A 27,716-nucleotide genomic window follows, 5' to 3' on the forward strand; every position below is an offset into this window, starting at 1 on the left:
AAAAAAATGAATCTTGAAGAAGGCCCCACTAGAGTGAAGGGTGTAGCTCAGGGATAAAGTACCCGTCTAGCATGTATCATGTCTTGAGTTCTGTTCCCAGCATGGACAAGAACAAACAAGCCATACTCCTGCTCATGAGTAGTGCAGGCTGTTCTAGGTACCCAGGAATGCCACCCAGCAAAAGCCTGCAACCTTCTGAAAGAGGCCAGGGGCTAAAGCAAGAGGATGCCAGACCTAGGCTGACTGACCTGTGTCCTGGGTTCCCTGCCTTTCAGCCAGGGAAAGAAGCAAAGGTCCCGAATGTCCACTCAAGCAGCCCTTTCCCTACAACCGAGGAGCACCTGGTGCTTTCTGGAGATTAGCTTTAAATCCCCAAAGTCAACACATAGATAGTCCAAGATTTCCTCCAAGTGTACAAAGTCCTGCAAAGTCAAGGCTAGAGGTGTGGTTCACGGGGCAGAGCACCTGCCTAGCAAAGGCAAGTCCCTGAGGTCAATCCCTGGCGCCACCCAAGTCCTGCAAAGTCAACACCACAGATGCTCTCAAAACCCCCCTTGACCTGTCATGTGGAAAGAAAAGGACTCATATACTGTCAATCACAATGAAATTAATTCCTTCCTGGAATCCAAGCCAGAGACACAAAGCAAGAGGAGACAGGAAACGAGCAGATTTAACAGCAGATGACAGCTTTGGGGGGACACAGAATCCAGGCCCCAAGCAACGCCCCCCCCCCTGCCCCCCAGGACACTTACCGAGCCACTAAATGAGAGGAAGAGCTTGAGGATGACATCGTCGGAGAACGGAGGGTGCCGGGCCACCAGGTTAATGAAGCGCTTCAGGGCCCTCCTCCGGCCCTCGATGAACTCCCTGTCCGCTAAGGAAGAGTGTGGGGTCACTACACAGAGTGGGGCCCGGCTCTGAACAGCCTCCCAATTACAAAAGGTCAGGGAGGTCACATAGCTAACAGAGCAGGCCTGTCAGGACAAGGGCCCTGAGAGCATAGAGCAGTGGCAGAGCCGCACTTGCATGATCCCACATATAAACACTTGATTCAGGAACTACCAGGCAAAGCCAAGATCTATCCATTTCAATCTAAACTACCGAGAGCTGAGTAAAGTGGCACACACCTGTAATCCTAGTACTCAGAAGGCAGGAGCATGGAGAGTTCCAGGCTAGCCTGACCTATATAGTAAGGCCTTGTCTCAAAAAAAAGACTACTATCGGGGCTGGGAAGTTGGCTCAGTGGTAGAGCGCTTGCCTGAGGCCCTGGGTTCAATTCCTCAGCATCACATAAGCAAAAAGAAAAAAGCTGGAAGTGGCGCTGTGACTCAAGTGGTAGAGTGCTAGCCTTGAGCTGAAGAGCTGAGGGACAGCGCTCAGGCCCAGAGTTCAGGCCCCACGACTGGACCCAAAAACAAAAAAAGACTACTATGAACCAGGTGTGAACTCTCACTGACCCCAGCATCTTCTCTAAACCCTTCCTTGCACTTCCTTTATCAACACACTCTTATGCTGATATAAATTAATGAAACTGTGTTTTCCAACTGTCATCACTTACAACCCACATAATGAGCCTTATACATGTTAGCCAAGCACTCTACCACTGGGCTACATCTCTAGCCCTGAATCTAATTAACTTCATTCATTTGGGATAAATGTTTTCATTTCAAGGGAAAAATGTAAGATGGTGGCTAAGGCCTATAATCCTAGCTATTCAGGAGGCTGAGATCTGAGGACAGCCCAGGCAGAAAAGTCTGAGAGACTCCATTTCCAATTAAAGAGCAAAAAGCATAACTGGAATCAGGCACAAGTGCCTCTTACCTATAATCCTAGACACATAGGAGGCTGACATCTGAGGATCGCAGTTTGAAGCCAGCCCAGGCAAATAAATATGCAAGACTCATCTCCAATTAACCATCAAATAAGCTAGAAGTAAAAGCATGGCCAAGTGGTAGAGTGCCAGCTATGAGCAAGAAGGCTAAGAACACAAGTCCTGGAGCTCAAGCCCCATTACCAGCAAAAAGGGGGAAAAAAGAAAAAGAACTGGCAAATAAAAAGATATAGAAGCCAGAAGCTGGGCGCTGGTGGCTCACACCTGTAATCCTAGCTACTCAAGAGGCTGAGATCTGAGGATCACGGTTCAAAGCCAGCCCGGGCACGAAAGACTGTGAGACTCCTATCTCCAATAAACCACCAGAAAACCAGAAGTGGCGCTGTAGCTCAAGTGGTAGAGCGCTCACCTTGAGTTGAAGAGCTGAGGGACAGCACCCAGGCCCAGAGTTCAAGCTCCACGACCCACAAAAAAAAAAAAAAAAAGATATAGAAGCCAAATGCCAGTGGCTCACACCTGTAATTCAAGCTATTCAGGAAGCTGAAATCTAAGGATGTAAATTGAACAAATCCAGACAAATCCAAGAGACTTATCTGCAATTAACCAGCAAAATACTGGAAGTGAGGTGTAGCTTACATGGTAAAGTGTCAGCGTGGAGTGAAAAAGCTAAGCAAATACACAATGCCCTTAGTTCAAGTCCCAGTACCAGCACCAAAAATAAAATAACTTTTTCTAGGTATGTGATGAAATTGGCTGTAATCTACAAGCCACAGAATTCATAAGGTCAAAATTTAATGTACAGATACAAAACTAAAACCTTGAAGATGGTCTTTAAATACCATTCAGGCTCTGCCCTTAGTAATACTTGCAAAAATTAGTATAATTTTTTTTTTTTTTTTTTTTTTTTGTCGGTTGTGGGTCTTGAACTCTGGGCCTGGGCGCTGTCCCTCAGCTCTTCAGCTCAAGGCGAGCCCTCTACCACTTGAGCTACAGCGCCACTTCCGGTTTTCTGGTGATTTATTGGAGATAGGAGTCTCACGGTCTTTCCTGCCCGGGCTGGCTTTGAACCGAGATCCTCAGATCTCAGCATCCTGAGTAGCTAGGATTACAGGTGTGAGCCACCAGCGCCCGGCTTAGTATAAAATTTTTTATACTTGATCAATACATTTCTTTGTCAGGCTTTTAACTACCTAGAAAACTGAATCATAACTAAATCAGAGTTCATTTAACTACTTGTCTATATGTAATTTTTTAGGTTTTTTGGTCAGTTGTAGGGCTTAAAATTAAAACTCAGGGCCTGAGTACTGGACACCTTAGCTCTTCTGCTCAAAGCCAGTGCTCTACTACTTTGAGCCACAGCTCCACTTGTTGCTTTCTGGCAGTTAACTGGAGGTAAGAATCTCACAGACTTTCCTACCTGGGCTGGCTTCAAACTATGATCCTTAGCTCTTAGCCTCCCGAGTTGCTAGGATCACAGGTTTTAGTTAGGATCACAGGTTTTAGCCACTAGTACCCAGCTGTAAGTCTTTTGTTGTTGTTTTTGGTTGGTTGTGGGGCTTGAACTCTGGGCCTAGGCTCAGTCCCTGAGCTCTTCAGCTCAAATCAAGAGCTCTACCAATTGAGCCACAGTGCCACTTCCAGTTTTCTGGTGGTTAATTGGAGATGAGTCTCATGGATTTTCCTTGCCTGGACTGGCTTTGAACCGTGATCCTCAGATCTCAGCTTCCTGAGTAGCTAGGATTACAGGCATGAGCCACCAGTGCCCAGCTGGAAGTCTTGGTTTTTTTTTGTTGTTTTTTTTTGGGTCCGGTCGTGGGGCCTGAACTCTGGGCCTGGGCGCTGTCCCTCAGCTCTTCAGCTCAAGGCTTGTACTCTACCACTTGAGTCACAGCACCACTTCCGGCTTTTTCTTTTTGCTTATGTGGTGCTGAGGAATCAAACCCAGGGCCTCGTGCATGCAAGGCAAGCACTCTACCACTAAGCCACCTTCTAAGCCCCCAGCTGGAAGTCTTGTAAGTGAGTAATTTACAACTGTGGAAAAACAAACTGCTTTAAGTGTTCTTAACTGAATTATTGACCTAAACATAGTTAGAGAGCCAAAGCGTGCAAGTTTAGTACAGGTGAAATAAGCAGCTAATGCTACTAATCTACTGTGTCTGACCTAAAGGAGATAAAATGGTCAGTAAAAATTTTTAGCATTTCTGCTGTTGGTAATAAGTATTTTGAAGATAAAAACTCTGCCATTGGGCTGGGCACCAGTGACTCACTCCTGTAATCCTAACTATTCAAGAGGCTGAGATGTGAGGATCATGATTCCAAGCTAGCTCAGGAAGAAAAGTAAGACCCTTATTTCCAATTAACCATGAAAAAGCCAGAAGTAGAGCTGTAGTTCAAGTGACAGAGCACTAGCCTTGAACAATAAAAAAGCTTGAGGTGGGGCTGGGAAGGTGACTCAGTGGTAGAGCTCTTGCCTTGCATGCCTGAGGCCCTGGGTTCGATTCCTCAGCACCACATAAGCAAAAAGAAAAAAGCCAGAAGTGGCGCTGTGGCTCAAGTGGTAGAGTGCTAGCCTTGAGCTGAAGAGCTGAGGGACAGCACCCAGGCCCAGAGTTCAGGCCCCATGACCGGACCCCCCAAAAAAAAAAAAGCTTGAGGGATAGCACCCAGGCCCTGAGTTCAAGCGCTAGGATGAATGGACACACATACACACATACACATATACACACACTACCATTCCATCTGTACAATCCTGCTATTTAAAACCTGGCCTTACATCTACTGGTCTTAATTAAATGAGTGTTACTGTATACATAAGTTGCACTTATACAAGAAATTAAAGAATATTTAGGGCTCTGGAACTGTTCCCTCTGACTTGTAAGAGACAGGGGTCTGTGATGTCTTACTAAGACAAAGATCCTAAATTTTGCTCCAGGAGTAAAACTACAGTAATGGGTATGTGTGACATGTGTGTAACTGACACTAACTGTTGCTGGCTTCTTCATATGTTCAATGTATTCAGGCTCCCTAAGTATAGAAGTCTAGAATGTAAAGCTTAGAGAAAAAACTTTACCAAGCAAATATCCCCTCTAACTTAAAACTGTCAGTGATCAAGTCTTTTACTCATGTCAGAAGAACAGTACCTGCTAGTGTAATACTGTCAATCATCATCGTTATCCTAGCCTCAGTGTACAATGGGAGGAAGGACACTGTTCTGTCAATTGCTATAGTGCTTTAAAGAATTTGCCAGCATGACAGTTTTGGCCCTTCTCTGGAGCATTTGCAGATGATCTCATTAAGAATTACTCTAGCCAGGCGCTGATGACTCATGTCCATAATCCTACCTACTCAGGAGGCTGAGATCTGAGGATCCTGGTTGGAAGTCAGCCCAGGTAGGAAAGTCTATGAGACTCTTAACTCCAATTAACCACCAGAAAAACCGAAGTGTCACTGTGGTTCAAAGTAGGAGAGCATTAGCCTTGAGCAAAAGAGCTCAGGCACAGTGCCCATGCCAACAAAAAAATAAAAATAAAAAATTCTTCTTGGGGCTGGGAAGGTGGCTCAGTGGTAGAGCGCTTGCCTTGCATGCATGAGGCCCTGGGTTTGATTCCTCAGCACCACATAAGCAAAAGAAAAAAAAGCTGGAAGTGGCACTGTGGCTCAAGTGGTAGAGCACTAGCCTTGAGCTGAAGAGCTGAGGGACAGCGCCCAGGCCCAGAGTTCAGGCCCCATGACCGGACCCTCCCCCCCCCCAAAAAAAATTTCTTCTTGCAAAACTCTAAAGACATGGTCTGCTGACATTCTGCAGGACAGTCTCTAACAAGAGCAACCTGGGCAGACTTTTGAGATGCTAGGACATTTGCTTCTAGGACAATTAGACTTAATGAAATGTCAGGTAAGCCAGCCTTAAGTGTTTTATGCTTTCAATTTGTACTGACTCAGATATGCCCTGCCCTGCCCTTCCCTTCCCAAATCCTCTGAGAAAAAGCTAATCCCAGCAACAAGGAACTTTGAAGAGCTAGAGTGTTTAATTGGCAAAATCTTCAGAAAGCTCTTCAGAGACAGTTTGAGAAAAACTGTTCGAATAATAGGGGAAATTGTCAAAATTCACATGGAGTCACTTGTGAAGGCCCTTCCAAAAATAAACAAGCCCAACAGATTTAAGAGGCTTCCTTATACATACATGGCCATCTGTCTTCAAGCCCTTCCAGGGATTCCACTGACAAAAAGCAAACTGCTATCTTTTGGCAAAGGCCTCCTATACAATGTATTTCATTGGGTGTCCTCATCTTCTTTCTTTTCTTCTTTCTCTTTCTTTCTTTTTCTTTCTATTTCTTATTTCTTTCTTTCTTTTTCTTGTCAGTTATGTCAGTTATGGGGCTTTGAACTCAGGGCCTGGGCACTGTTCCTCAGCTCTTCTGCTCAAGGCTAGTGATTTACCACTTGGAGCCACAACACCACTTCTGATTTTCTACTGGTTAGTCAGAGGTAAAGAGTCTCACAGACTTTCCTGCCCAGGCTGGCTTTGAATCGCCATCTACAGATCTCAGCCTCCTGAGTAGGTAGGATTACAGGCAAGAAAAGCCCAGCAGTCCTGACTTTTTTCCTCTATGTTCTGCTTTATAATAGTGTTTCTAGTTTTAGGCTTTTTTTTTTTTTTTTTTTGGATCCAGTCATGGGGCCTGAACTCTGGGCCTGGGCGCTGTCCCTCAGCTCTTCAGCTCAAGGCTAGCGCTCTACCACTTGAGCCACAGCGCCACTTCTGGCTTTTTGTCTTTTGCTTATGTGGTGCTGAGGAATCGAACCCAGGGCCTCAGGCATGCAAGGCAAGCGCTCTACCACTGAGCCACCTTCCCAGCCCCGGCTTTTTTTTTTTTTTTGTCAGTTGTAGGGCTTGAACTCTGGGCCTGGGCACTGTTCCTCAGTTCTTCAGCTCAAGGCAAGCACTCTACCACTTGAGCCAGAGCACCACTTCCAGTTTTCTGGTGGTTTACTGGAGACAAGAGTCTCACAGACTTTCCTGCCTGGCTTGGCTTTGAACCATGATCCTCAGATCTCAGCCTCCTGAGTAACTAGGATTACAGGCGTAAGCCACCAGCATCCAGCTTAGTTTTAGGCTTAAACAAGTAATTTTTACTTACAGATTCCAGCTCTTTGTCTTACCATGGAAGCCTAATTCCCTCAAGACTGAAGAAGGTTCAAACTCAATTGGAGGTGAGGGAGATTATAAAAGACTGCCAAAAAGCTGCTTTTTCTAGGCCTGCAAATTAACTAAGAACTGGACACCCAGCCCCCAACTTGGGATCTGTGCTCTTTGATCTGAGCTGTTCCCTGCCACAGTCACTTTACTTGAGCTCCAGGAAAAACAGGAGTTACAGATAAGTATCTTATGACAGAAGACCAGTTGCCCCTTCCACAGAAAAAGCCTTCTTATCTAAAACAGAACAGCCAAAAGCTCAGCAGACCAACCACCAGGCAACTTGTTCCAGTTCCCAGTTCAGTTCTAAAGAGCTAACAACTTCTCCAGAGATAAAGACTGAGTTGCTGGTCAACCAGGCCACACTCTGACCTGGAACTGCATTAACTGTCGCATTCCTTTCTCACCCCATCCCCAATGTTCCTTATTTATGAAACCAATGTCTATATGCTGAACATGTACTAAAGTGCTATCTTCCCATAGCTGCCTTGGAGTAAATCTTTCTCTGCCCTTCTCCATGTCTGGTATATGAGGATAAGTATCTGGACCTAACATGGCACTCCTGGACTTTAGGCCTGGGTCTAAAAACCTGATTTCAAGCACTCCCTGCATCTCAAGTTATCCTGCCAAAAGGAACCACTGGACCAAGGATGCTAGAAGCCAGTCCCCCCACTTTCATCATAGGATGGCTAGAGGTTTATGTCTACCAAGGCCTTTTGACCAACCTATACTGACTGTAAGGCAGGAGCGTTGGAAGGATTAGAGTCCACAATGAGATGTAACAGCCCTCCTCCAGGAGAAAGGCTCAATTCTGCCCTCTCCACCCCACCAGGGAGCTTGCACCACCTCACCTCCCAGCATTCTCTTGGGTGGAAGGGCTGGCACCATACGGTATGGGAACTTGTGGAGCAGCATTTCATGGAACACCACGAAGTCATTGTAACGTCTATACACAGAGGACTTGAAGCGCTACAAAATGAGAGTTCAGTGATCAGACTACACATCAGAAACCAAGAGTTCATCACCCTCTTTCATTCTCCCACCATGCAACAGAAACCACAGAAACAACACCCCAATTCCTCATCCTTGCGCTGCAGGCCTTTACCAAAAATAAAAATCCTCTAATGCTTTCATATATGAAAAATAGTTTTTAAAGTGTGAATAGCTCTTTGTCTTGATAAGACATTTTTCCTTTCTATTTTTCTGTACTGAGGATTAAACTTGGGGACTCACACTTGCTAGAGAGGTGCTCTACTACTTAAGCTATACCCCTGACCCTTTTGCTTTTAATTTCTCAAAGAGGGTCTCAAGCTTTAGGCTAGCCTCAACTGCAACCTTCTCTGGCAGTGCGGCTCAAGTGGTATCTAGCAAACACAAGTCAAAGGCCTTGAGTTCAAACCCCAGTACCACAAATAAATGAATTAGTTAATTAAACAAAGTACCAATTGACTACATAAAACCTACATCTCCATGTGCACTCAGGATATCCACTCCACCCCTGCCTACATCTTGCAGACTCATACAGACAAGGAGCAAGAAGGACACAGACAGAGGAAAACTGCTATAACACTGCCACTGGCTCTAGTGAGTAGGTGGACATCCACTCTCAGGTGCCTGGGCAGAAGGCCTTCATCATGGGACTCCATCTATTTAAGGGACCAACAGCTCAAAAAGCCTGGAAGAGTCAGGTATGGTGGTGCATTCTTGTAATCCCAGTACTTGGGAAGCAGAGGTAGGAAGATCATGAGCTCCAGACCCAGACTGTCTCAAAATAAACAAAAAGTATGGATGAAAGTCCAGAAGCTAGCTACTAAAGTGGCAGCTTCCTACAATGAGGCCCTCCTGTCCTGGGGGAAAAAAGGCTCTCTGCACCAGCCACAGCCATAGCCACAGAGTGAGCACATAGTAATCAAGCCACGGTGAGAGCTTCCTTGTCCCTGAAGTGCTCCAGAGGCAGCGGTTCTGCCTTCACCTCCAGCCTTTCTCCCAGCAGAAGGTAGTGCAGCCCCAGGCTGCGAGACTCACTGCAGCCTGCCATGACAAGACATCTGCTCACTTTTGTCCTGGGACCAGATGTCCAAAAGCCTTTTCCCAAGAACTCTTGGAAGCACCAGGATTGCCTTCCCCTCCATTCCCCTTCTCAAGGGTGTGGCTCCACATTGACCTTGCAAACCCAGGGCTCCTGGGGGAGGAGGGGGAGGGGGGAAGGTGGGCCTAACAACCTCCAACTAAGAGGAAAGAACAAAAGTCCCTCCAAACCCATCCTAAGTGAACCAAGATGCTGAAAGGCCAAACTGCCCACGCCAGGTAGAGCACGGCGCCTGCTGCCTCGGTGCTGCATCTATCAGGCTCTGACACTGGGTGCCCCCACAGCAGGAAGCTAAAGGGGACCTGTTGAGCCTGCGCAATGTCTGCCCTCCCTGCCACTCTGGCCTGGAACTGTCCCAAGCTCCCCCTCCACACAGCTCCCAGGTACCTGGCTGGAAACCTCATACTCCACATGCTTGAGGAAGAGGCCCTTCTTCTCGGGGATGAGCTCCACCTGCACAGTATCACGGGCCAGCAGCTCCTGCAGGCTGTAGGACAGCAGCAGCGGGTTCCCCTGGGGCCGCTGCATTCGACTGGAATCGGAGAGCCTGCGCTCAATGTCCTGGGGCATTGGCAGGCCTGTGGGAGAGAGAAGGTGAACACCCAATAGGGCCAGTTGCTCAGTTCATGGGGCCTCCCAGCAACCCTGCTGACTCAACTCGTGGACTCTGGCCATGGCACATGGCTAGACCCACCCCCATTAAGACATTACCTTGCCCACTCTGTGGAGCCAGCACTGAGATGCACACTGATCTCCCCCAAAGAATCACTATGAGGAGGTATCACCCACTTGCCCATTAGTGAAAACAGAACACAACTCAAGGGTGAGGGAGCCACTGAAGAAGGGGCAAAGGCTTATAGAGATGTTATACCAAAGATGTGCAAAAACCATTGGCCCACACTAGTATTCCTTGAGGGTATGGGGGATGCTGAGAAGGGAGATCATAGTTCCAGGGCAGCCCAGACAAAAAGTTAGTAAGACTCCATCTCAACCAATAATAAGCTAGGTGTGGCAGCACACACCTCTCATCCTGGCTATATAAATTCATACAAAGGGGAACTGAGGTTCAAGGCTAGCCCCCAGCATAAAGGGGAGAACTTATCTCCAAAATAACAAAAGCAAAAAGTGCTGGGGATATAGCTCAAGCGGTAGAGCAACCAGTCTGGCAACCCTGAGTTCAAATCCCAGTACTTCCAAAGGAGGGGGGAAAAAAGGTACTAATGCCAATAGCACATAAAAAGATGCCCAACACCAATAACCACCAGGGAAATACAAACTGTAACCACAGGAAGACATCACAAAGTAATGATCCTAATAAAAAATAAAAAATGTTTAAAAGTCTAGCTGGGCGCTGGTGGCTCACGCCTGTAATCCTAGCTACTCAGGAGGCTGAGATCTGAGGATCACGGTTCAAAGCCAGCCCGGGCAAGAAAGACCGTGAGACTCCTATCTCCAATAAACCACCAGAAAACCGGAAGTGGCGCTGTAGCTCAAGTGGTAGAGCGCTCACCTTGAGCTGAAGAGCTGAGGGACAACGCCCAGGCCCAGAGTTCAAGCCCCACGACCGACAAAAAAAAAAAAAAAAAAATGTTTAAAAGTCAATCACAAGGCAGACATCCTAGCTAGTCAGGAGGCTGAGATCCAGAGGATTGGCATTAAAAGCCAGCAATAAAATAATCAGCAAAATGCCAGACTGGGGTGTGGCTCAAATGGTAGAACACCAGCCAATTAAGCATGAGACCCTGAGTTCCAGCTTCAAAACACACACACACACACATGTGCGCACGCGCGTGCGCGCCAGATAAGAAAATTCCATACATTTGCAGTGGCTATATCCACAAAACTAGGGCAGATCCTCTGAACAAGGTACAAAGCTACCTTATAATGCAACAGTTCTACTGCTAGAAAGATGCCCAACAAAAATGAAAACATATATGTACTGAAGAGACAAGAGTTGAGCTGGGCACTGGTGGCTCACACCTCTAATCCTTCTACTCAGGAGTCTGAGATCTGAGGATCAAGGTTCAAAGCCAGCCCAAACAGGAAAGTCTGTAAGGCTCCTATCACCAATTAACCACCAGAAAGCTGGAAGTAGTGCTGTGGTTTAATGTGGCAGAATTCTAACTTTGATCAAAAGAAGTTCAGGGACTGTGCCCAGGACTGGCAAAAAAAAAAAAAAAAAAAAAAGCAAAAGACATGGAGGCATGTCTAGAGTAGGCACAAGGCCCTGATATAATCCCCAATGTCACAAAAAAAAAAAAAAAAGGATTTTCCAAGACAGCATGTGAGCTCAGTAATGATTATCAAATGACCACACATTGGTGAACAACTTGAACTTTGATCACATGAGCATCTAAAAGATGCAACTCAAAAAACACATTGTAGCCAGATACTGGTGCTCACAGCTGTATTCCTAGCTACTCAGGAACTGAGATTGAGGATCATGGTTTGAAGCCAGCCCAAGCAGGAAAGTCCATGAAACTCTTGTTTCTAATTAACCTCTAGAAAACCAGAAGTAGAGCTGTGGCTCAAAGTGGTAGAGCACTAACCTTGAGAGAAAAACCTGAGGAACAGTGCCTAGGTCCTGAGTTCAAGCCCCACAACCAACCAAAAAAACAAAAAACAAAAACAACACATTTTGCTCTAACCCTGACCACTCTCCAGCTTACCCACAACCCTCTGTGGAAGTTTCTCACTGGAAGGGATGAATCCAAATACAAATCTACTAGAGTACATACCCATGTTTTAAAACAAATGCTAATTAAGAAAAAGACTTCGAGCCAGGAAGCAGTGGCTGATTCCTATAACCTTAGCTACTCAGGAGGCTGAAATCTGAAGATCATAGTATAAAACCAGTCCAGACAGATAAATCCACAAGACTCTTATCTCTATTAACCATCAAAAAGTCAAAGGTGGAAGGAAGGGGTGACATTGTCCAAAGAGAAATATACTTCATAACCTAACTTATAAAATGGTAACTTCTCTGTACAACAACTTAATAATAACAATAAAATTATATTTTTTTTAAAAGCCAGAGGTGGAGATAAGGCCCAAGTGGTAGAGTGCCAGCCTTGAGTGAAAAAGCTAAGGATAGTGCCCAGGCCCTGAGTTCAAGCCCCAGTACCAAAAAAAAAAAAAGGAAAGAGAAGAAAAGGAGGAATGAGACCCTAAATTCCAAGCATGGCCAAAAAAATAGAAAAAAGGAAAGAGGATCATGTTCATAGATATGGCCATGGTTGACATGTGAGCGATGCCTGGAACTCGCAACCCCCCTCCACAAACACATCATGCCCTTCTGCCAACATTGAGTGCAATCACAAGGAAGATCTCTGGCATCAGAAAGCTGCAGGATCCCTGCACACGGGCAGCTGCCCTACAGTCCTGCACCAGAGAGCATGGCGTACTCTGTCTTCCTGCAGTGGTTTAGATGCTCTTACCTCACCGTATCAATCAACAGCCTCTTGGGCGCCTTCCAAGCTGCTGGAACTCATTACTGAGGACGTTTCATCCAAATCCTCTCTGGCCTATAGGCTCAGTTCAGGGAGTATTTTCCAGCCCTGAGCATCTCCAAATTTTCCTTCACATGCTCACAAGGAGTTGGAGTTTCTTCAATCTGTCTTCTTCATGCATTGCTCCCAAATCACAACATGTAATCCTGTAAGTAGCTCTGATTTCCTAACACTATGTAACGTGGGAGTAGTCCATACCATGTTGGACCGAAAGAGGGCTTTGTGAAAGACAATGGAGAAACCATACTCAAAGAATAAAGCCAGGGGCTGGGAAGATGGCTCTGTGGTAGAGTGCTTGCCTTGTGTGCATGAGGCCCTAGGTTTGATTCCTCAGCACCATATAAGCAGAAAAAGCCGGAAGTGGCGCTGTGGCTCAAGTGGTAGAGTGTTAGCCTTGAGCTGAAGAGCTGAGGGACAGCGCCCAGGCCCAGAGTTCAGGTCCCACAACCGACCAAAAAAAAAAAAAGAACAATGCCAGTCCCCAAACTCACAGCATGTACTCACTGATTAGAAATGAAATGTAAACCTAAATGTACAAGTTAAACTACAGAACACTTGGAGGAAAATAGAGGAGAAAATTTTCATGTCTGTGGGTTAGGCCAAGACTTTTCAGACATAACACCAAAACATAACTAACAAAAGATCAAAGCTGATAAAGTAGACTTGGCCAAAATTAGAAACTGAGCTGGATGTAATGGCTCATACACAAAACCCTTAGTTACATAGGAGGTGGAGGTCAGGATGATGAGATTTGGGGCCAGTCAGAGAAAAAAAAGTCTTCAAGACTCCATCTCAACCAATAAAAGCTAGGCATGGTGGTTCATACCTGTTATCCAAACATAAAGAGGAGGATCACAGTTTAGGATAGCCCAGGCAAAATGCGAGGGCTTTCAAAAAATGCAAGAGCTTTCAAAAAATCACTCTCTCTCTCTCTCTCTCTCTCTCTCTCTCTCTCTCTTTCTCTCTCTCTCTCTCTCTCTCTCTCTCTCTCTCTCTCTCTCTCTCTCTCTCAGAGGAAAGATCCTTTAAAGGAAAGGGCAAGTGACTAGAGCACAAAAAGGGCAAGAAATCATGGGTCTTCCTCAGATATCATGTAACTGAAGCTCAGGGCTGAAAATTCTGACCTCTGATGAGCTCCTCTGACTCAGAGAAGTGAGGGACCAGCAACTACCACACCCCACTTACCCATGAACCGCAAGGTCCATTCTGAAAGGACCTATTTGGCTGGGTAAGATAGCTCAAACCTATAATCCTAGCTACTTGGGAAGTAGAGATCAGTTCAAGGTCAGCCCAGGTATAAAAATTTATAAGATTACCATCTCAACTCATGGCTGGGTACAGTGGCATGCACTTGTCATTCAGACAACAAAGGAAAGCACAAGTAGGAGAATCACATTCCTGGCTGGTCTGGGTCTATAAGCACGATCCTAATAACCTAAGATCCTAAGATAAAAAATAACCAACCCCAAAAAAGGCTGAGGATGTGGCTCAAGTAGTAGAGGACCTGCTTGGCAAGTACAAGGCCAAGTTCAAAATTCAGTACTAGCTGGTGGCTCACACCTGTAATCCTAGCTACTCAGGAGGCTGAGATCTGAGAATCGCGGTTCAAAGCCAGCCCAGCAGGAAAGTCCGTGAAACTTTTTTTTTTTTTGGTCAGTCGTGGGGCCTGAACTCTGGGCCTGGGTGCTGTCCCTCAGCTCTTCAGCTATAGACTAGCGCTCTACCACTTGGGCCTCAGCCCCACTTCTGGCTTTTTTCTGCTTATGTGGTGCTGAGGAATCGAACCCAGGGCCTCATGCATGCAAGGCAAGTACTCTACCACTGAGCCACCTTCCCAGCGCCCCCCCCAGCCCTCCCCTCCTCCCCCACCCCCACTCTGTGAAACTCTTATCTCCAATAAACACCAGAAAACTGGAAGTGGCTCAGTAGCTCAAGTGATAGAGCGCTAGCCAGAAGGACTTGTTGAAAGGCAATTCATCTAGAATCCTCCTCCAGAACTCCCCTGGGCCTCTCACTTTGGAAATGGTCACATGTAAGGAGGCCCAGTGACTTCTTCAGAGTTTAAAAGCAAAACTAGGGCTGGGAAGGTGGCTCAGTGGTAGAGCACTTGCCTTATGTGCATGAGGCCCTGGGTTCGATTCCTCAGCACTACATAAGCAGAAAAAAAGCTGGAAGTGGTGCAGTGGCTCAAGTGGTAGAGTGCTAGCCTTGAGCTAAAGAGCTGAGGGACAGTGCCCAGGCCCAGAGTTCAAGCCCCATGACCAACCAAAAAAAAAAAAAAAAGCAAAACTTGTTGTACCCATTTGGGGGATCTTAGAATAATGGACAAAGTAGGAGTTTAAAATCCCTATAAGAGCTAGGAGCCAGTGGCTCACTTCTGTAATCCTAGCTGTTCATGAGGCTGAGATCTGAAGATGGTGTTGGGAACTAGCCCAGGCAAAAAGACTCTTATCTTTTATCTTACAAACTACTCAGAAAAAGCAGGAAGTAGAGTTATGGCTCAAAGTCATAGAGCACTAGCCTTGAGCAAAAAGAAGCTCAGGGACAGCGCCCAGGCCCTGAGTTCAAGCCTCAAGACTGGCAAAAAAATATATATATATATATCCCATAAGTACCCTTTATCTTTAACAAAATTTAATCAATTTGCAGTGCTTTTATTGCCTGCTTCTTTCTTTTGTTTTTGTTTTTTTTTAATCTTCCTCTGGCTCAAATTGGCTGACTCAGAAAGTGACTCAAGTTTTCTAGGGTGCCCTCAATGTGGAAAGTGAAAATATGGCAGAATATGTCACAGGATGTATGTCTAAGGCAAGAGTAGAGAGTAGGCATCAGCAACCAAGTGGATCCCTCTAGGAGAATGGCCCATAGTCACGGACTGCATTAGTCCTGGGCCACATGGCAGAGTCTATTTAAACAAGCATGTACCGACCTGCAGTAGGATCCACAAGTTCTAGGTCCAGGGCCTTTCATGGCCAGGGACAGACAAGCAGGAGTGCCATTACCTACGCACATGAGGCCAAAGCAGGAACCGGGAGTGTGTCATAGGAAGGGAATGTGAGACAGTTCCTCATTTACTGCCACATTTTCACTGAATCTGGGGGCCTATTTTTCCATGAAAAGCCAAGGACATCTAATGACTAGATACCCTGACACCCCAAGATGATGTCCCAAACATATTCTAAATGTCTTCGTTAGTTGGGAACTGGGCCCAGACTTCCCCAAATTCACACAGTGTTTGTTCTGTAAGCTGTATTTCATGGGTGCACTGAGGCAGTACCCCACAGGCCAGCTAGACAAGTTCCTGCACCAAAGCCCTTACACCCCAGGAAAAGTATCTCCTACACCACCACTGTGAAGAGAAGAACCAGGAGTTTTACCACCACTCAGCAGGGAGGCCATGGATGGGAGCAGCTGGTACTCAGCCTGTTGCTCCCCAGGGGAAGCCCATTCCACAGAAGGCACAGATCTGAACCCCTGCAGAACCTTCCAGGAGACACCCTTCTTTCCCAGCACTGCTCAGCTGTACCTACAGGGCCCCACCCCGCCCCCCAGCCACCCATCTGCCTGTGTCAAAGACTAAAGGTGAGCTGGACCCTCGCCACCCTAAGATGAGGAGCTGCCCGTACACACAAGTTCTGGAAACACGGGTTCAGTCTCCCTTCGGCCAAACACCAGCACTGAGACAGACATATTCAGCCCCAGGCTGGATTTCCTCATGTCCAAGGTGACATTTCCTACATAAGAAAGCTTCACAAAGGAACACTTTCCACAGCAATAGAGATCCTGACCACTACTTCTGCTTCTCAAAGGTGCCAGTGCTCAGGGCCTGGTCCTCTTTCCAGTCCTGCCCCCAGGGACCACTAGAACAGCTGGACCACCTGAGAGTTTTCCAGACCCCAGGAGCAGAAGCCAGCGCGGCACTCCAGTGTCCAGCTGCAAGTCCTCCATCCAGAGCTGCACACAACTGCATATGACCTCCAGCACCCCTGGCATGCACCCACCACCAGAAACACTACAGAACTAAAGCCAACAAGCCTCGACAGCTCCACACAACCCAAACCAGGACAGGACCCTGGGTCTGCCTCTGCCTATCATCTCAGGTTTTCCCTCAACATTGTGAACTGGAAAATACATTACACATGAACAAAAGAGGGTATAAAGATACTGTGGGAGGTTCATGGGATAGGGCTATAGTAGCGTGTACATACAAGGTCCTGAGTTCAATCCTCAGCACTGAAAAATAAAAACACAAAACTACAGGCACTTGAACAAAATTATAGTTCAAACATATGCACCCAGAAACTTCCCTAGTCTGATATCTCCTCCAGGTGGGACCACCTCCCCCCATGAGACATGGCCACCAGCCTAATTCTTATGGCATTTTCTTTGCTTTCCATTCATTCTTTTTTTCTATTAATAAGGTTTTTTTATTGTGAAAATACCGTACAGAGAGATTACAATTACATGAGCAAGGTAATGAGTATATTTCTTATCAAGCATTTACCTCCTCCTTTGTTTCCTTTGTTACCCCTTACCATCCCTGCCCTCCCATCCCCCCCCCCCCCCCCCCCCCCCGCCATTCACTCTTTTTTCTTGTGTAAATCAAACCCAGGGCCTTGTGCATACTAGGTAAGGTTCTACCACAAGCCTTGGTTTTTTTGTTTGGTTTTTGGTTTGGTTTTTTTTTTTTTTTTGGGGGGGGGGGGTCTGGTAGTGGGGCCTAATCTCTGGGCGTGGGCACTGACCCTCAGGCCTTTAGCTCAAGGCTAGCGTTCTACCACTTGAGCCACAGTGCCACTTCCGGCTTTCTTCTTTTTGCTTATGTGGTGCTGAGGAATCGAACCCAGGGCCTCATGCATGCAAAGCAAGCGCTCTACACTTACCCACCTTCCCAGCCCCAAGCCTTGGTTTTTGAGTAAGGTTCTCACTATGTAGCCCAGGCTGGTCTCCTACTTACAATCCTATTGCTCCAGCTACCCAAGGGCTGGAATTAGACATGTACTACCACATCTGGTCTATTTATACTTTTATCACACACTTAAGCATCCTCATACAACAGATCCTCTTTTGGTTGTACATGAACATTTTAAAAATTGAGATTGCATAAAACATTTTCCTGGCCGGGCGCTGGTGGCTCACGCCTGTAATCCTAGCTACTCAGGAGGCTGAGATCTGAGGATCGTGGTTCAAAGCCAGCCCGGGCAGGAGAGACCGTGAGACTCCTATCTCCAATAAACCACCAGAAAACCGGAAGTGGTGCTGTAGCTCAAGTGGTAGAGCGCTCGCCTTGAGCTGAAGAGCTGAGGGACAGCGCCCAGGCCCAGAGTTCAAGCCTCACGGCCGACCAAAAAAAAAAAAATTTTTCCTGGTATATAAATGTTTTCAACATCCTCCCTTGGGGTATGATTTATACCAAGCTACAGAACCCAGTATCTCACAAGTCATGTAAGGCTATTTCTCTAGCTCTAAAAAAACTAATAATTTGTTTACTGAGATTCTTTAATTGTTGTTGCTGTTATGGGGCTGAAACTGAAAGCCTGGCATTGTCCCTAAGCTTTTTCACTCAAGGCTAACACTCTACCACTCTGAGCCATAGCACCATTTCTGGTTTTCTAGTGGTATTGTAGATAATAGTCTCATGGACTTTCCTGCCTGGACTAGTTTTGAATCTCAATCCTTAGAGCTCAGCCTCCTGAATAGCTAGAATTATAAGCATGAGCCACTGGTGCCTGGCTTGTTTACTGAGATTTTTGAATCAACACACACAGACAATGACAGAGGCGCCTCTAGAAATACGGAACTAGTTTGGAGAGATAAAGGAGGGTAGGGAAAAGGAGATGAGTTTCATGGACTTTCCTGCCCAGGCTGGCTTTGAACCATGATCCTCAGATCTCAACCTCCTGAGTAGCTAGGATTATAGGCATGAACCACCAAGGCCTGGCTCAGTTATTTTTTGTTTTTGTTTTGTTGTTTTGTTTTGCAGGGGGAAGGGGGTTAATTGGAGATGAAGTCTCAAAGACTTTTTGGCCTGGGCTAGCTTCAACTTCTATCCTTCAGGTCTCAGCCGACTGAATAGCTAAGATTACAGGCATGAACCACCAGGGCTCTGACATAAATGCAATTTTTTATATTGACTCTATTTCTGGGAAGCACGTCAAGCACACATTTAACTCAACTTTCAGAAAGCAACACTTTCACGGCACAGAGAGTACACTCCTTGCTACTGGGTAATGCAGCTGTTAGAAAACTGCAAACACTACTTAGCAGGCTCAAAAATGTCAAGTGAAAGGAAGACTGGGAAAACATATTGGTGACACAGTGACAGGAACGACACAAAACACACTCACACAGGACCTAAGGAAACACACAGGATGTACTGTGTAAAAGTGAAGGAATAATAGGCACTTTGGCAAAAGGGTTGAACTTGTATCACTGACAACATTTTCTCAGGTACCAATTCACAAGCAACAATAAAACATTACTGGATCTGATTACAACTCAAGACTCCTATCAAACAACACTTCAGCTGGGAGCCAGTGGCTCACGACTATAATCTTAGCTACTCAGGAGGCTGAGATCTGAGGATCACAGTTCAAAGCCAGCTCAGGCAGGAAAATCCATGAAACTCTTATCTCCAATTAACCACCAGAAAACCAGAAGTGGCACTGTGGCTCAAGTGGTAGAGAGCTTGCCTTGAGCTGAATTGTTCCAGGGCAGTGCCCAGGCCCAGAGTTCAAACCCCATGGCCAAAAAAAAAAAAACTTCATGAGCACAGACCAGGTATCAGAAGTCTGTTAGAAAATACTATAATTGGGCTGGGGAAGTGGCTTCGTGGTACAGTGCTTGCCTAGCATGCATGAAGCCCTGGGTTCAATTCCTCAGTACCACATAAACAGAAAAAACCAGAAGTGGTAGAGTGGCTCAAGTGGTAGAATGTTAGCCTTAAGAAGCCCAGGGACAGCACTCAGGACTGGCAGAAAGGAAGAAAGAAAAAAAGAAAGAAGAAAAAAGAAAGAAAGACAAAAGAAAATACTGTAATTATCCACTAAGTGTACAATTCCAAAAACCAAAAGAGCTAAGAGACCCCCACTGAATAATAACAAATGCTTTCCCCAGGTGGTGAACAGAACACCACACAACACAAAGAGTATAGTTTAGATTCTCTCAGAATTTATCTAGGAGACTCCATGACATTTTATGATCAATATCTGCCCCCCAAACCTTTCCTTTCTGACTGAAATTTGAACTCAGATCCGCATGCTTGCTAGACAGGCATTCTACCATTTGAGCCACACATTCCCAACCCTTTTTGTTCTAGTTATTTTTCAGATAGGTTCATCTGTTTTTGTTCAGGGATGGCCTCTGACTGTGATCTTCCTATCTATGCCTCCCATAGCTTAGATTACAACCATGATCTACCACACCTATCTTGTTCTTTTAGATGCAAGCTTGCTAACTTTTTGCTTGGGCTTGCTTCAACTGTGATTCTCCCAATCTCCACCTCCTACGAAGCTGGGATTATAAGCATCTAGTCCCAAAACACTTTTCACAAAATAATTTTTCCCCTTTAACCAAGCACCATGATTGTGTGTGTGTGTGTGTGTGTGTGTGTGTGTGTGTGTGTGTGTGTGTGTGTGTGTGTGTGTGTGTGTGTGTGTGTGTGTGTGTGTGTGTGTGTGATATTTTATAAGCAAAATGGGACTTCAGAGTAATGATGCTATTGAGGACACTGGACCCCTTACCTATAGCTTCCCAGCTCTGCTCAGGCCCTCTGCTCCTCCCAACATAGCAGGCCCAAGAAAACTGTACCTATCCCCACAATACCACACCCCTGCAGGCTCTGCCCACAACTGCCCACCACCCCAGCACCCAGGATGGCAAAACATCTCTTTTGGTGCTGTGTTTTTCTCAGGAAAGAAAAAGTAATACCAAAACAAAATTCCCCTACCGGAACATATAGCTTTTTTACTAACCACAAATGCTGGCAAAATCTTTTCTACATAATAGTGAATCAGTTAGTTCCTCTTTCTCCAAATTGACACATTTTACCTTGCAAATTGTGCCTGCTTCTGTGTGTAGAAAACATTTAAAGACTAATAAATGAAACTTTTGAAATACTCACTAAAATGTGATACTACTTTTGAAAAGAACAATCAAGTATAATTCTCTTCAAACCCAGGAGCCCCATCTTCAAGCAGAATTAGACATGGGATGTAAAGAAAAACAAGTTTCTGCCTGTCAGAAGTTGATGATCAAAAGGTATAAATTGGAAGGACAGGGGTGCATACTCCATGCATACTGTCATTAAAGGTATAATTAATCCCCATAAACTGCATAAATCCTCAGTGACAGCTCAATGAATTGTGACAAATGCACACACCCAGAGAAGGATGAGGACCTGTAAATTAGGGGGGCCAGGAAGAGAAGGCTGGGGCCACTGGAAAGCAGCAAAGGCCTGGGGGCTTTACCACAGCAGACAGGAGGATGTACGCGCACACGCACACGCACACGCGCACACACACACACACACACACACACACACACACACACACGCCTCAGCCCTGAGACTGGAATGTATGGAATGCTAGCACAGAGGCCAGTTTCTCCAGGATGGGAAAAATGTCCCTATGAGGCAGGTCTAAGACACAGTGACAATTTGCATATTAATGTACCCCCCAATCAGATTGGATGATGCAGGCCACACCCACTTGTTGCCACTCTAAGTCATAATCTATCCACACTGGAAGAGAGTCAAGAAACAAATTATTCAGATTTGGGGCACTACTGGGGATGGGACTTCCAGCCTTGTATATGCTAGGTAAGCCGCTGAGCCACATCCCCAGTCTTTGGTTTTTGTTTTGAGACAAGGTTTCCTTATGTAATTTAGGTTGGCATCAAACTTGACATCCTCCTGACTCAGCCTCTGAGTTGCTTGGATAACTGACATGTACTTCCATGCCTGGTTCATTCAGATGGTTTTGGTAGTAATGATGATTTCAATATGAAATCTGTAAGGAGTTAGCATCCAAAATATAAAACTGTTACAAATCAAAAGAAAAAAAGACAATCTCATAAGAAATGAGCAAAAGATGTGAACACATCCAGTCAGAGAGGCCATTAAGGAAAAAGCACAAGAAAACATAACTCAGTGAGGGGGGGGGCGGGGGGAGGATGGGATGGGAAGGGGAAACAAAGGAGGAGGCTACAATGCTTGATAAGAAATGTACTCATTATCTTGCCCATGTAATTGTAACCTCTCTGTACAGTATTTCCACAATAAAAAAAAATTAAACTTTCAGCAAATAATTCAAAAAAAAAAAAAGAAAACATAACTCATTCCTAATCAAGAAAATGCAAATTAACATAAAAGTGAGCTGGGCGCTAGTGGCTTACATCTGTATGTAATACCAGCTACTCAAGAGGCTGAGATCTGAGGATCATGATTCAAAGCCAGCCCAGGCAAGAAGGTCTATGAGACTATTATCTCCAATAAACTACACAGAAAAAGCCAGAAGTAGAGCTCTGACTCAAGGGATAAAGCCCTAGTCTTGAGCAAAAAGAAGCTCAGGGACAGCACACAGGCCCAGAGTTCAAGCCACGGTACTGGCAAAAATGAAGAGAAGAGAAGAGAAGAGAAGAGAAGAGAAGAGAAGAGAAGAGAAGAGAAGAGAAGAGAAGAGAAGAGAAGAGAAGAGAAGAGAAGAGAAGAGAAGAGAAGAGAAGAGAAGAAGAGAAGAAGAAATACTCTATCTTAATTTTTCTACATCAGAAGGAAAAGTTTTTTAATGGTATTAAAGGGATAGGGAATGGCTGAAATGACAAAGCTCCTGTCACCAAGTGTGAGGCCCTGAGTTCACTCCCAATATTGAAAAAGAATATTAAAAAGAACTCATTTCTTTCTTTCTTTTTGGGGTACCAGTCCTGGGGGCTTGAATTCAGAGCCTGGGCAATGTCTCTGAGCTTTTTCACTCAAGGCTGGTGGTACTCTGCCATTTGAGCCATACATCCACTTCCAACTTTTTTCTTGTGTTACTTTTTGTCAGTTGTAGGGTTTGAACTCAGGATCTGGATGCTGTCCCTGAGCCTCTTTGTGCTCAAGGGCAGTACTCTACCACTTGAGCCACAGTGCCACTTCTGGTTTTTGAGTGGTTTATTGGAGATAAGAGTCTCTTGGGGACTTGTCTGTCCAGGCTGACTTCAAATCGAGATCTTCAGATCTCAGCCTTCTGAGTAGCTAGGATTACAGGCATGAGCCACTGGCACCTGGTAGCTTCCAACTTTTTATTAGTTAACTAGAGATATCCATCAACCTTTTTTTTGGGGGGGGTCCGGGCGTGGGGCCTGAACTCTGGGCCTGGGCACTGTCCCTCAGCTCTTCAACTCAAGGCTAGCGCCCTACCACTTGAGCCACAGCGCCACTTCCGGCTTTTTTCTTTTTGCTTATGTGGTGCTGAGGAATAGAACCCAGGGCCTCAGGCATGCAAGGCAAGCGCTCTACCACTGAGCCAACTTCCCAGCACCTCTACCAACCTTTTATTAGTTAACTAGAGATATAAATTTCTTGGATCTGTCTATTCCAGCTCATCTCAAATCTTGAGCCTCATATCTCAGCCTCCTGAGTAGCTACAATTACAGGTATGAACCACTGGCACTTGGTATTAATAAAATTATTGAAACCTGTTCTCAAAAAACAAACCAGGTGTATTTGATAGCACATACCAGTGGCCCCAGCTACTCAGGAAGTAGAAGCAGGAGGATTAAGGTCCAAGGCTGGCCTGAGCAAAAAGCAAAACCATATCTGAAAAACAAACCAAAGCCAAAGGACTGGGGGCATGGCCTAAGTAGCAGAGCACACAAGACTGAGCTGAAGAAAAAGGAAAGTGGAAGAGGAGACAGGAAGAGAAGCAGAGGCAGGGCCAACGAGCCTCGGCCAATACAGCAGGAGCCAGGAATGGAAGCCTCTAAAAGCTGGAAGGCCAGAAGACAATCATTGCCAGAGCCTCCCAAGACTGCTGACACCCCCACTTTAGCTTGAGGAAACTTGGACTGACCTCCAGCCCCATAAGCTGATAATTTTGTATTGTTTAAGCCACTAAATGTAATTTTCTGCTGCAGCAATGGAGGATGATTCAGTATGCTAAGGAGAAGCAGAGCACATGCTCTTTTTTTTGTTCCTTTTCTTTTGTTAGTGGTATTGTAGTTCAAACTCAGTCTAACATTCTTCCACTTGAGCCATACATTCAGCCCTTTTTTATTTTTTTGTGGAAGTTTTTTTTTTTTTTTGGGTCCGGTTATGGGGCTTGAACTCTGGGCCTGGGCACTGTCCCTCAACTCTTCAGCTCAAGGCTAGCGCTCTACCACTTGAGCCATAGCACCATTTCCGGCTTTTTTTTCTTTTTGCTTATGTGGTGCTGAGGAATCGAACCCAGGGCCTCTGGCATGCAAGGCATGCACTCTACCACTGAGCCACCTTCCCAGCCCCTTTTTTGTGGAAGTTTAAGATACTGTCTCACTATGTAGCCCAGGCTAGTCTAGAAATCCCGATCCTTCTACCTTAACTTCCCAAGTGCTGGGATTAAGCCAAAACTAGAAGTGGAGCTGTGGCTCAAGTGGTAAAGAACTAGTCTTAAGGAAAAAAAAAAAAAAGCTAAGAGACCACACCTTGTCCCTGAGTTAAAGCCCCAGTACCGCACATACAAAAATGTGCTGGAATTACAGATGTGTTCCACCAAGATAATCCAGAAACACATATTTCTGAGTATTAATATGCAAATATGCAAACTGATACTCAACATGCTGGGACTTTTACTTGATCTTTAACATTCCAGATTTCTTCAAACCCGGGGTTTATCCAAGTGTCCTGTAACTGAAAGTTAAGTTTTATGGAGTTACCATCACAGTCACAGCCTAAATGTCAACTAATCCAAACATAATACAAACTCCATTTAACAATGAGCACAACTTTTTATAGCAATCCCAAAGGAACTTAGAAGACAGACCTCACAGTGCCTATACAGAGTACTACAGGCAGCTCAGGCTGTGTAGACAAGAAGACAAAGTAGTCATATATCCATGACCCACATTGCTCCTTCAAGAAGTCAAAAAGATATGACACAGACATTTCTTATCTCTTGATGTAATTCATTTTCTGACCCTAGCTCACCCAACCAAGGTTCCCACCAACACACACTCACCCCTAGTACCCATTGGCTGAATTGCTCACCTCTGATAAACCCAACATTTTAGACTCATGCATTTATAAGAATGTTGTGTAAATTGTCCAAGGCCACATGGCTGGGGGAAAATTAGCCCTCCTGGTAAAAATCACCACTGCCCCCAAGGAAGACCAGCTACCTATGGGAATTCCTGGCAAAGTCAAAGAAAGGGCAGGTCCCCAACAGCCCAGAGCTAGTCTCCATAAATCACAGCCTTATGTGGCAGCCACTTATTTATGTATAGTAGGACTGAGACCTGAACTCAGGACCTGGGCACTGTCCTTTAGCTGTTTCTTTTTCTTTTCTTTTCTTTTCTTTTTTTTTTTTTTTTGCCTGGGGGGGGGGGGAGTCCGGTCGTGGGTCCTGAACTCTGGGCCTGGGCGCTGTCCCTCAACTCTTCAGCTCAAGGCTAGCACTCTACCACTTGAGCCACAGCGCCACTTCCGGCTTTTTTTCTTTTTGCTGATGTGGTACTCAGGAATCGAACCCAGGGCCTCATGCATGCAAGGCAAGTGCTCTACCACTGATCCACCTTCCCAGCCCCCCTTAACTGTTTCTTTAAAGGATAGTTCTCTACTATTTGAACCATAGCTCCACTTCTAGTTTTTTGCTGGTTAACTGGAGATGAGTCTCTTCGAATGTAATCCTAGCTACACAAGAGATTGGAGGATCACTGCTTGAAATCCTCCCAGCAGGAAAGTCCATGAGACTCTTACCTTTGCTGGGCTGGGGATTCTCAGCTTTCAACCTCCTGAGTAGCTAGGATTTACAGGCTTAAAACACCAACCAGGACTCATGGCAACCATGGGTGAGTCCTATATGAAAGTCTACAGTATTTAGAGTAGTCTTTGTATTTACCAAGAGATTCCTAGGCCACCACCTCCTTGGGCCACTCTTACAAGCTGAGAAGTAGCAGCCCCGGGTGCAGTCACAACCTCTCCCATTTGCAAGTGGCCCCAAAGAGTCCAGTCAGATCGGAGTGGGTCCCTACCCAGCTCCAACCCAATGTTCCACCTAACAGGTACTGTCACAGGCTCCCCTTACAAAGTCACAAGAAAGATGGGTCTGGGAAGGTGGCTCAGTGGTAGAGCGCTTGCCTTGCATGCATGAGGCCCTGGGTTCGATTCCCCAGCACCACATAAGCAAAAAAATAAAAAAAAAATAAAAAATAAAAAAAAAGTCACAAGGAAGAGAGAGGGGGGAAAAAATAGAACTAAAGCTCAATCATGGAGAAACGTTCTGCCTATGCCACCCAACTGTAACCATGTCCTCCCTGCCCTGGCAGGTAACGGCCACTGGCCCTGCCTTTCAGGGAGGAACCGGTCTCTCTCCCATCCCTCCAGAAGTTACCTGGACCATCACCTCCTCGGTGACACCTGGCCAGAGTCGGCTAGACCGTCCCAGTCACCAGCAGCCACTAGCACGTGTGCCCACGGAAAGGAACGTTTAAACCTAGGGGCAAGCGGCATCCTGGCTTGGGGCACGCTCACACATTAACACAAGCTTCTGAAGAAACGCCAGCTGCTCGTCCGCAAGCTCCCTGAAGAAATCCCGGGTCCCAGGTCGCAGGTCCCCAAGGCCACGCACCAACCCAAGCGCTCAAGTCCCCGGGCGCAGCACCTCTCAGGCACGGGGAAGGGGGCAGTCCCTCTTCACGAAGTCCCTTGACGCAGGCCAGGTGTGGCCCGGACAGGTGGTCCCCGCTACGGCCGCGCCCGGCTCCCCAGGGCGGGAAGGGGTTGGGGGCGCAAGACGCAGGGCAGGAAGGGCCCTGAGTGTCGCCTTCGGCTCCGCCAGGTCAGGGCCTACCAGGACACAAGCCTAGGACCCTCCCGGCCTCCACCCGCCGTACCTGTCGCTGGGGGATCCGCCTCCTCGTCAGCCTCCACCTCAGCCGCCGCCGGGACTGCCGCGGCGGGCAGCGGGTCCATCGCACGGCCAGTCATGTGAGCCCGCGCGCCCACGTGACTTCCTCCCGCTCCCGCCGGCCAGCCCCACCCACGCCAGCCTGGGTCCGGCATAGCCCCGCCCACTCCAGGCCGGAGTCCGGCTAGCCACGCCCATACTGGTCTCGTCATGCCCTGCGACGCCCAGGCGCAGTTCGGGCACGCCCACATCCTCCCAGAGCCCTCCCCTCTCCGTTCGCCCTGGCCCCGCCCTGCCCCGCCCCGGCCACGTGGCTCTGGTCAGGCCAGGGCTTCCCCTCTTGCATCTGTGCCAGCGGGACTCCTGAGAAATTGTCCTGGTTGGGGCCACCGCCGCGTTGAGGCGCGCTTCTCAGCCCACTCCTGGATCGCTCGGTCACCCCCTGGGGTCACCCCCTGGGTCGAAGCCACTTTACTCACTTTCTTCCCCATGCACCCAGGCACCCCTACCCACCACCTCCCACTCTGACGCATCCAGACATTAGCTCACTCACCCACCCAGTTCAGCCACACACCGCATCCTGCATCCACTCACTCATGTGCCGCAGCTCCGCTTGCCATTACCCAAAGGCCAGGCAAGCCCTGGGCAAGGTGTGATACAGGAAAAGGCACGCCAGTCCCTGGCCAGACAGAGGGGTCTCCGTTATTCTCAAAGAGGTTCGAGGCGGGGGGGGGGGGGGGGGGGGGGGGGGCGGGCAAGTCACTTAGAGGCAGTGTCTGAGGACTGGCGCATAGAGGACTTGAACAGGACAGCAGAAATCGTCAAACAACTGCAAACATCTGCTCTTCCCAGAGCTAAAATAATATCTACTATCATCTCAGTATAATTAAGAGAAGATGGGATCACATTCTAGTTTGGTAATGGTTCATACTGGCCATAACAGAGACTGAACTCAGGGCCAGGTGCTTACGACATACCTGGCTGAGTTCTAGTAGGCACTCTACCACTTGAGCCA

The 27,716-nt window shown here is 46.7% G+C and overlaps 1 protein-coding gene across 1 annotated transcript in view; it reads right to left on the minus strand.

The window, feature by feature from the left end:
* Snx8 (sorting nexin 8) overlaps positions 1–26,843 on the minus strand; it is a 37,663-nt gene extending 10,820 nt beyond the window's left edge. Inside the window, exons 1-4 of the mRNA XM_070033423.1 lie at positions 26,688–26,843; positions 9,502–9,692; positions 7,877–7,994; positions 753–874 (exon numbers count right to left, since the gene is read on the minus strand). Coding sequence (XP_069889524.1) covers positions 753–874; positions 7,877–7,994; positions 9,502–9,692; positions 26,688–26,781 — 525 coding nt within the window. The 5' untranslated portion in view covers positions 26,782–26,843. The remainder of the gene's footprint in view (positions 1–752; positions 875–7,876; positions 7,995–9,501; positions 9,693–26,687) is intronic.
* Positions 26,844–27,716: the final 873 nt, after the last annotated feature.

The sequence above is a fragment of the Dipodomys merriami genome, unplaced genomic scaffold, assembly GCF_024711535.1.
Source record: "Dipodomys merriami isolate MVZ:Mamm:240054 unplaced genomic scaffold, mDipMer1.0.p SCAF_22, whole genome shotgun sequence".
NCBI lineage: Eukaryota > Metazoa > Chordata > Mammalia > Rodentia > Heteromyidae > Dipodomys > Dipodomys merriami.